The sequence below is a fragment of the Neophocaena asiaeorientalis genome, unplaced genomic scaffold, assembly GCF_003031525.2.
Source record: "Neophocaena asiaeorientalis asiaeorientalis breed wild unplaced genomic scaffold, Neophocaena_asiaeorientalis_V1.1 scaffold134, whole genome shotgun sequence".
NCBI classification, from domain to species: domain Eukaryota; kingdom Metazoa; phylum Chordata; class Mammalia; order Artiodactyla; family Phocoenidae; genus Neophocaena; species Neophocaena asiaeorientalis.
In genome coordinates, this window is record NW_020185339.1 from 29,908,561 (window position 1) to 29,918,601 (window position 10,041).

Here is a 10,041-nt window from a genome sequence, read left to right on the forward strand (position 1 = left end):
AAGTGAGGGCCAGGGGGCCACCTAGGGAATTCTGGCTTCTCCTCTGGCTCACAGAACTCGGTCCAGCTGGAGCAGCCTCCTCCCTCCCTGGCCAGAGCTGCTCAATCCCGGCCGGCAGCGCCCACTCCCCCCGCCCCGCCCCCCAGGACTCCCAGACCCCGGCCAGGAAGAGCAGACACCGAGTTTGAGCCTGGAACTAGACAGTCCCCCACCTCGGCCGCGCGCACGGTTTAGTCTCGCCTCCCTCGGTGCTCTATGTCTCCTCGAGCCCCCTCCCCAGGATCGCACGCCGCCCTCCACACCTTCACACAGGTCTCCCTCTGTGCTGTAACACACCGGCCCCTTTCCTGGCGTTCGGCTCGGGTCAACGCCTGCTGAGGTTCCAGACGAGGCTCATTCATCGCATAGTTGGATGGGGGAGGGGCTGGGGGGCTGTCGTTCTGAACCTCCAGGTGGGAGCCCAGGGGCCAGGTGCCCCGAGAAGCTGCTAGAAGATAGGTCAGGACGACGCCCCCAAACTTGGCCCTGCTTGCCAGCCTCCAAGGTTTAGAGCTCCAGTTACTTCGTGGGCTCCCCCTGCGCCCTTCTCCTCGCCTCCCGCCCAAGGTCCCAACGCGATGCCCCCTCTCTCCCTCCCCCGCTGCTCCTTTCTACGCTTCCCCTCCTCCCTCCCAAGTCTTTTCCGTCCACGGTCTAGGGCTCGCAGCCTGCGCCTCTGCAAACACCCCCCGCCCCTCCAATCCGGGCAGAACTCCGAGGGGAGGGGCCGGAGGCCCCCCTTCCCGCCTGTGGTCGGAGAGGGCAGCGCCGCAGCCCCGGGTGGAGGGGAGTACAGGGGCCGTCTCTGCGCCCCGCCCGATCAGGCCACTCGGCACACTAGGGGTGGGGGGCGGGAAGCAGGGCTAGCGGAGAGGGGGGTCCGGCCCGGGCAGGTGCGGGCTCTGGCTGGGCCCGGGCGGGCTCCGGGGGCGGGGTCTCAGGTTACAACCCCGCGGGGGGCCGGGGGCGGCCCGCGGTTTGGGCGAGTTCTCCAGCCTCGAGTAGAGCCGGGCGCATATAACGGGCGCCGCGGCGCAGAGAAGACGCAGAGCGCTGCTGGGCTGCCGGGTCTCCTGCCTCCTCCTCCTGCTCCGAGGGGCCTCCTGCATGAGGGCGCGGTAGAGACCCGGACCTACGCCGTGCTCCTGCCGCCTCGCTGCGCTCCGCCCGGGCCCGGCTCCGCCAGGCCCCGCGGTGAGCCATGATCCGCCTCGGGGCTCCCCAGACGCTGGTGCTGCTGACGCTGCTCGTCGCCGCTGTCCTTCGGTGTCACGGCCAGGATGTCCGTAAGTTGCCCACAGCCCCTGCCTGCCACCCTTCTGTGCCGTCCCGCCGCATCCTCTTGCCTGGCCCTCTCGCGCTCTGGAGCCTGCGGATGCGCAGAAGCTCATCGAGTGGAGCTCTGCAAGTCAGGGGCTCTGTCCGAGCGTCCTCCGTGCCGGTCGTGGTTGGAGGCATTTGCAGGTCCCTGCGTTGCAAAGGAATACTAAACAAGCAAAGCGTCGGGTCCGAGGTTTGCGCACAGATTTTAAGCGCGCTCTTTCCCACCAGCTTTGATAATTAGGCGCACACGCACACAACGTGGCTTCCCGAAGCACTCAGAGTTCAGCAAAACAGGTGGCGGCCCATCGGGCTTAGGAGAAGTAGGAGAGAAAGAGCGCGAGCAAAGGAGCGAGCGAGCGCCAAGGGGTTGACGGCCCAGTAGTGTCCAGGGGTTGGTGCCGGGGGTTTCAAAGGGAAGTTAGACAAAGGAGGTGCTCGGAAACTGGTGGGCTGAAATCCGAGGCCACAAAGAAGGGCTTCGGAGAGACACTCTGCGACCTCATCGCCTCTCGCGGGTTTCCTCCCCCTCGCGGCTGGCCCAGGAGCAAAGTGCAGCCCTCTTCGCATCTCGGCTTTCCCCTTGCCTCTGAAGGATACAGAAACTTCCCGTAGGAGAGGCCATCTGAAAGGCGATAACATTCCAACCAGCCTGTGCTTTTCAAACGCCCAGGAAAATAGCGCCCCCTCCCCGCCGTCTTCCCCCCTAACATCCCCACCCCCGCCCAGGTACTACAATGAGTTACTTTTCTAAAAGTTTCTGGAACTAACCGAGGCTCTGCCAGGTGTGTGTGTGCGCGTGCGTGCGTGTGCGTGCGTGTGTGTGTGTGTGTGTGTGTGTAGCAGAGGAAGGAGACACGGTTGGTCGATTGCTGTAACAATTTCAACCGAATATAGTTAGAGACGGCAGTTTTACAGTCTGGTCCAAAGGCGGTTCGAACCGCACCTTTCTATCGCCTACTTTGGTGAAGTCTCACTGTCTGGGATTATATTTAGGACAAATGAAGCCTGGAAAGTGTATTAGGTAGAGAAGTTATTTTTTTTTCCCACGTGTTTGGGCACGTTTCCGACGGCTGGGATTCCAGCCCTGTCTTTGTATGTTACAAATTGTAAATCAATCGCAGGGGAAATTTTTTGGCGGGGGGGAGAAATGGAAGTCAAAGTCCGTCTGCCGACGAGGCTGTCTGCAGTCTCGTCTGCCACTAGGCTATCTCCAGACACAGTTTAGAAGGCTGCGGACCCAGAAGGACTTACCATTCATTAGGGTGGTTGACCGGGACAGGGTCAGGACTGGGGCCCGCGGTGCAGCTGCAAGGAGCCCCGGGCAGGAGATTTTGGTCAGGCTGTCGGATGGTGCGCTAAGCTGGAGGCCTGCTCCCGGGTACTTGTTGGAATACGGTGCGTCTATAAGTGGCCCCAGCTCGGACTGACTATATATTTGTCCTAAATTTGCATGTACACACTCACAAAACTGTCTTCTTGACTGACCTCTGCCTCAGTTCGCAGTGGAATTAGCTAGGTGACTCTAAAATAACTCCCCAATTCTCCATCTGGTATTAGAGGCTCTCACTTAAGTGGCAGTGTCTCAGCGCCGCAGCCTTCCTAGGAGGTAGTGAATTCCAGTTTCTTGGGCCCAAATCTTCCAGTCGATTCTCCTCCTCCCCAGGGGGAGTGCTTTGGAGCCGCTGACTTCGCACCCTGGCGCATCCCGGCTCCGTACCCCCCTCCCCTGGGTCAGCGGACCCAAAGACGTGACGTGGAGAAAGACGCAGTCTGCGTGGACATCAGGAATGTCAGAAACCTAGAACTCTGGCACGACCCTCCTCCCCATCTTTCCACAAGTTTGAGAAACTTATTGGCTGCGGCGTCTTTGACCCACATCTGCACTTCACAGCCCTCTCCTCTGAATGTGCCCCTCGGCTCAGGGGAGAGACCTCAATCCTCCATTGTGAGGCTTGTTTGCGTTGGGAGATTGGCAGCGATGGCTTCCAGATGGGGCTGAAACGCTGCCCGTATTTATTTAAACTGGTTCCTTGCGGAGACCTGTGAATCGGGCTCTGTGTGCACTCGAGAAAAGCCGCATTCATGAGAGACGAGGTCCGGTGGGTTCCCCAGGACTCCCCGACCCCCTCTCCCACAATGCTCCCCTGTGCCCGCCCGCGGACACCTCCCGGGCTCCAGCCCTGCGCAAAGCGGCTGCGAAGCAAAACAGTTCCCCGAAAGAGGTAACTTTTTAATTGGCCTGCTACAAAGAATCACTTATGTGGCGCTGCGGTAATGAGGGGAACCCGATCAGGCGCGCCGGGATGCTATCGGCAGCCGTTTCGAACAGCAATTATGGTGGCGCTGGGCTCCTCCGTCCACACCTAGGGGATCCGGTTACGGCGCTGGCTCCTTTCTGGGGCAGTCATTTTATCCCACTTTTCACCCTCCCAGTGTCTGTGGGCGAGCCGTGTCCAGAGCCGCAGCCACAAAGAGTCACCCGACGGCTCTCACGCCCAGCGCTGCGGCCCCGCCCCTGCGCCCGCTCATCCCCGGCCACCCTTCCGAGGGAAATCTGATACGCCTTCAGGGTGCACCCCGCTCTCCCAGCACTTTACTCTCTTCCCTCATGGCCCCTCTTGGGTTTTCTTCCAGTCGCTCTCCCGCAGCTCGTTTTCTACAGCTCCACCTATATATAGCGGTGCGTGCGCCCCGGCAACAACTGTATATACCCTAGGCTCCCTCCCCCGCCCCCGCTCCCCTCCCCGTGATTATCTCGCCTAAAGGCTGGGTGGAGTGGTTCTAGTGGAAAAAAAAAAAAAAGACAGAAAGAAAGATTTATCTTTCAGTCTCCTTAAAGAGCACGGGGCGGGCCGTTTCTCTCTCCGCCCACCTGGTTTGTGGCCCTTTCCTATTATTCAACCCCCGCAGTCGCCAGGGCTTTGGGGATTTTGATGAGAAAAACAGCACTGGGCGCTCCCCGGCACGTGGCGCGGGCTCGGCCGCGCTTGGCGCTCTCCGGAGCGCTCTTGTCAGCGCAGGCTTCGTTTGCAGGGCGAATTCCGGAAGGCAGGCCGCTTGTGGAGAGGGACTAGTGCATGCCGTTCTTGGTCTGCGTTCCTGGAGGAGGCCAGGCCTGAACTGGCTAATCTTAGCCCGGACCAGGCATTCAAAGCCCCCTCCACACACCCCCTTCCTCCAAGCTGGGCTGTTGTCTTCAGATGGAAGCAAGGTCTCTCCAGAGAGGGCTACAGCTGGAGGTCAGCACCGGCAGCGGGGGCGGGGTTCTTTGGCCCTGCTTGCCTCCCAGGGCATTTTGTTATACCCTTGGGTCCCAGGTGTATTGTTTAACTGGGCCTATGCTCCTCCCCAAATTGGTCCTAATCCTGATATGATTTAAAGAATGGAAGAAGGTCCTAATTGTCACAGCTCCTCCTCTCACACACACCCCACCCCCATACATCACTTTGGGAGCCTGGCTCTTTGCAGAGTCTAAATTTTGTGGGTAGAATTTTCTGCACGCCTTCTAAATTTTAGCTGTCAGTTGTATTTAGCTAGATGCATGAAGACAGTAGGCATAGTCAGTCCCCCTCGCCTTCCCTGCTGGGTCAGGATTTCCACTGGTGAATAGACAGCAGAGTGCAAGGCACACAGCAAATGTTTGTTGACTCCACGGAAGAATGAATGATGTCTTAGAAAAATCATTTTCAAGTTCTCTGTGTTCGAGTGGCCCGAGCCCACCTTCTTCAGCATTTGAATTATGTCGAGTTGACTTGCAAACTCTTTCTCTTTTTCCCTTCTGACTCCTCACCCCCTCCTTCCCTTGGCTGTCTGCTTCCCCTGCCCCACCCCCGGTGCAGAGAAGGCTGGCAGCTGTGTGCAGGACGGGCAGAGGTATAACGATAAGGATGTGTGGAAGCCCGAGCCCTGCCGGATCTGTGTCTGTGACACTGGGACTGTCCTCTGCGACGACATAATCTGTGAAGACATGAAAGACTGCCTCAGCCCCGAGACTCCCTTCGGAGAGTGCTGCCCCGTCTGCTCAACTGACCTCACCACTGCCAGTGGTCGTAATTTATTTATTTCCTGTTCCACATAAATAAATTACTTGCAAGGGCAGCAAATGCCCTGCCATGGATGCCGGTCATCTCTGCGAAGCAGAGGGGCTGGTTATCCATGGGACCCCAGCAGCTGAGGCTGAAAGGAAAGGCCATTTCTCGCTTGCAGGTTGACACTGAGTGAGCCTGACACACTAGAGGGGTCCTTCCTCACCCAACACCTCCAAAAACTACGCTTCCGAGACACGGAGGACAGAGGTGATCCCACACAAGTAACCTCACTGGAGTCACCTCTGCAGATCCCTAGAGCCGCCGCGGAGATGCAGTGCTCCTTCCGGCCAAACCGCAGACTGACTCCTCCTCCAGTACCCACACCTCGGCTTCTCTGTAGAAGGCCTCAGATGTATGGTCTTCAGTGTGGAGCGAGCTCTGCTGGCCAGCGCGCAGACAGAGAGGGCAGGGCCCCCTTCTTGAAATACGGGCCACTCGTGGCCGTTTCCATTTGGTTTTGCCTCTGTTGGCGTTGACTGCCAGTTAAGAAGCAAGTTCCTAGGAGAAGGGCGGAGATGGGGCTGGGACAGAGCCCCGTGTGCCTGCACCCTTGTGGGTTGTTAACTCCCAGCTGGAGCCAGGGCTGGTGGGTGTGCAGGTGATCCCCTCCTCAGCTCTGGAACACATGCCCTATCTCCCTGTAGGGTGGCTGGGGACACACATGTAGGCCTCTTGGGTGGCCCTCACTTTTCCCTTCCCGCTCAAGTAGAGAAGACAATTGAAAGGGAAGCGAGCAGTTGCCTTTCCTTAACACTTCACCCACCCTGGAAAGCTGCTTGGGGAAGCTGCTTTGATGGTCCAGATTCCCAGATCATTTCTGAGGGGACCTGTGTGAGTGAAGCGTTGATCACCTTTACGACTTCGCTGCTGCAAAGGGGGAAGGGGTTATTGACTCGGGGTGGCACTGGCTCCAATGCCCTCTGTGACTCCTGTGCTCTGCTGTTTTTTTGTGCTTGCTTCACGGAGATCCAGCTTGAATGTAAGACCTTTCCAACTACCTAACTCTTCTTCTGGGGTGGAGGAGGTTGGTGGGGGGGTGGGGTGGCGCTTGGGCTACGGAGGGGCTTCTTACCCTGTGAGGAAGAGAAGAGACTGAACCTCCCAGTTTCGGGCGCTTGCTTTCTTGGCGGCTGATTAGATCTTGAATTCTTCCTTTTCTCTTTGTACCACCCCTGCTCCGTGCTTGTGCATGCTGACTGCCTTTTGAATAACAAAGTCTGCATCATCTCCATTCCTCACGGGACCTCAGCAACTGCAGGACCCCAGTGACCCTAACACCCCAACAGAGGGGTTCAGTGGAGTGACAGGAAGCTGCCTCCTTCCCTGGTTGTGTCCCTTTCTTTGTTTGATCCGTTCAAGAGTGTCTAAGTGACAAGAAGTTGTACGTAACCATCTCATGAATCTTACATTTTCCTTCTCTATTTTTTCCATTTGCAGGGCAACCAGGACCAAAGGTGAGGATTTTTGTTGTTTTTTGCGCTTTCCTTTGCCTTTACAGTTCCTTCTTTAGAAGCAGTGCTATGCTTATTCAGCCTGTGGTCTTTAGACATCAACAGGGATCTGTTTCAGAGGGCATCTCGATGCAAGGGCTCCTGGGCAAGGTTGTGTGCTTGGGGCTTGGTGGGCTTGCTTGGCTCAATCCTGACAGTGTTTCGTGTTTCAGGGACAGAAAGGAGAACCTGGAGACATCAAGGATGTAAGTACGCATTATACTCCCACGTTGCATCTGCTGCTCTAACTGGGTCATGTCCTTGAGGTTCCCTCTAACTTGCCATCCTGTGGGTCTCTCTGTCACAGATTGTAGGACCCAAAGGACCTCCTGGGCCTCAGGTAAGAAAGGGAGAAACCCCTTCCTCCGTGTCTTCCTTGAGTTACTGAACTGCAGGCCCCTGGTCTGGCTGTCATCTCAATATTTTCTTCATTTTCAGGGACCTGCAGGTGAACAAGGACCCAGAGGTGATCGTGGTGACAAAGGTGAAAAAGTGAGTAGAGAAACAATGCTGTCTGACCCTTGTGGGCTGCCAAGGTTCTCTAATCTCCCCCTCCCCAAATGACTGACTACCTACCTCCTCAAGGGCAGCCTGTAGACAGATGGTTCTTGCATAAACACTGCTTCTCATTGGGGCCTTTTTCTCTTTCTGCCAAGGGTGCTCCTGGACCTCGTGGCAGAGATGGAGAGCCTGGGACCCCTGGAAACCCTGGCCCCCCTGGCCCTCCTGGCCCCCCTGGCCCCCCTGGTCTTGGTGGAGTAAGTATCCTTATGTCCCCTTCCTTCAGGCTGTCCCTCCAGAAGCGTGGCTTCTAAATCGCTAGTCACACTCACCTGGCTGGCTCCTAGGGCTGCCAGCAGTGTGTACACAGCCTGTCCATGGGCTTCTCCCCCAGGCCTATAATTTAGTGGAATCACATAGTAGGCGTGAGACTGTGACGCTAAGGGATGACTTTTTTCACTCACTGGGTTTCTGCAAAGCAAGTCTTCAGTTACCTGGCTTCCTGGCGTCTGTACTGTGTGGCTGATTCTTGGGAGTGGGTGTGGGGCTTGGGGGAGAGGATGACTGGGCACTTGTAGTTCCCTGGAAGAAGAGTGACCACTGTCCTTGGAAGACATTGAATCTTCATCTTTGCCAAGTACATTCCAAGCAATCATTTATTCTCATGAAAGAGCCCCACTGAGCGAAGGTGTGTGGCTAAAGTCATTTTTGGAATCAAACCAATCAGCAAATTATATTATTACCCAGTTTTTGCAGGTTTGCCATTTTGATGTTTGCTATGATTTAAATTTTTAGACTTGAATGGCTCATAGATGCCTACTACATCCCCTGTTAAAATATTTCAAGACTGTTCATTTTAGTCTTTTGCTGGGCATTAAAGTCTTGGAAAAGAAAAACAGAAACTTTCAAAGTGATATTTTTAGTTATATTTCTCAATTTATGTTAAATAACGTATTTAATATTTTAGAATTTTTTAAAAAAACTTATGAAATGAAATGCAAGTAATGGATACTCTTCCAAATAACACTTCATCTCCCAGGGAAATGACTATGCCACTGTCATCTAATAACCCATTTCCAAAACAATTTTTCAGGAATCATTAGTAATTCAGATCAATGCTAGGTTAGTCTCCAACAATTAGAATTTATCTAAATAGAGTATTTTCTATCCAGATATAGCTTACCTAGCCAAGTAGGGAAAGCACAGGGCCTCCCAAGCTTTTAATGTTGTTGGGTTTATATTTGCAGAACTTTGCTGCTCAGATGGCTGGAGGATTTGATGAGAAGGCTGGTGGCGCCCAGATGGGAGTAATGCAGGGACCAATGGTAAGAAAAAAACACCAGTTCTTTGCAGCCAAAATGGCAGGAGGTGGCCCTTATTAGAGCCAGGGACTCTGACAACCTCACTTTACAGGTAATTGCTTAGAGCAGCTCTTCCCCAACAGTTACGTAACCTCCCATTTAGCTAGCCCAAAGCATTTGGGTTTTAACGGCGATGGATGCCAGTTTTAATGATGCGCTGGAGTGACTAAGAAGAATGAGGATGGAGAGAGGCATATAGGCTGATCTGTCAGAAGGCCAGTTGCTATTGCTCTTGGAATGAGAACTGAAGAATGCAGACAGCAGCCACTGTTCTCCGGCATCCACAAGACTTCCAGCAGGAACTCTCAGCCCTGCAGCTCCCGCTTGGCACAGGCTAAATGAAACTCAGACTTTAGTAAACATGGCTGCCGTCCAGGGGAAAGCAAGGCCAGCTTCTCTGTCCAAATGGTACCTATAAATAAAAATAGATTGTTGCGAGGGGAGTGGGAAACAAGAGGGGGCGGCCACTGCAGGCCCCCTGCTCACAGAGTAACTCCTTGTCCTTTGTCTGGGCTGTTGGCTGGGAGGAGGTGGCACCCTGGAGGCTGTGGGTGAAGCATTTCCAGTAAAGCTCCTCATTTTCTGTTCCAATGCAGGGCCCCATGGGACCTCGGGGACCTCCAGGCCCTGCTGGTGCTCCCGTAAGTACTGGGCCTTTCCTTTTGGAAGGTGGAGACACAGACGCTTTCAAGCTCTCTGATGTCAGTTTGCGGGGGGCCAACCTGGTGTCCTCACCTTACTTTTTAGGGACCTCAAGGATTTCAAGGCAACCCTGGTGAACCTGGGGAACCCGGCGTTGCTGTGAGTACCTCCGTGGGCCCTGCCCTCCTTGGGGGGAGCTTCCAGTGATGTGCCACTCCGACCCCGATCCTGTCGCCTCCCGGGCTCTGCCCAGCACTTTCCACAGTGGAGGGCTCAAAGGAAACCCAGATGTCCCCTCTTAGCTCTGGGGGAACAGAGAGCCAGATGTGGCAAGAACCACCCAGGACTCTGTCATCTCAGTCCTTTTTCTGGGTCACCCCTGGCCTGTGCTGTCCACTGCCTCCCACTATGATCTGCTCTCTCTCAGCACAAAGTGGGTTCTTCCATCTTTTTTTTAATTGGAGTGTGGTTGAGTATTTTGGCCAAGCCGCACGGCCTGCCCACATGCAGGATCTTAGTCCCCTGACCAGGGAGCAAAGCCGCAACCCCTGCATTGGAAGCACGGAGTCTGAACCGCTGGACTGCCAGGGAAGTCCC

At 55.3% G+C, this 10,041-nt stretch overlaps 1 protein-coding gene across 1 annotated transcript in view; it reads left to right on the forward strand.

The window, feature by feature from the left end:
• The first annotated feature begins 1,083 nt into the window (after positions 1 to 1,083).
• The window catches only part of COL2A1 (collagen type II alpha 1 chain), a 30,881-nt gene continuing 21,923 nt past the window's right edge, over positions 1,084 to 10,041 (forward strand). The window contains exons 1-10 of the mRNA XM_024737059.1: positions 1,084 to 1,325; positions 5,202 to 5,408; positions 6,888 to 6,904; positions 7,114 to 7,146; positions 7,248 to 7,280; positions 7,379 to 7,432; positions 7,597 to 7,698; positions 8,689 to 8,766; positions 9,399 to 9,443; positions 9,550 to 9,603. Of these exons, the coding sequence (XP_024592827.1) occupies positions 1,241 to 1,325; positions 5,202 to 5,408; positions 6,888 to 6,904; positions 7,114 to 7,146; positions 7,248 to 7,280; positions 7,379 to 7,432; positions 7,597 to 7,698; positions 8,689 to 8,766; positions 9,399 to 9,443; positions 9,550 to 9,603 (708 nt within the window). The 5' untranslated portion in view covers positions 1,084 to 1,240. The remainder of the gene's footprint in view (positions 1,326 to 5,201; positions 5,409 to 6,887; positions 6,905 to 7,113; positions 7,147 to 7,247; positions 7,281 to 7,378; positions 7,433 to 7,596; positions 7,699 to 8,688; positions 8,767 to 9,398; positions 9,444 to 9,549; positions 9,604 to 10,041) is intronic.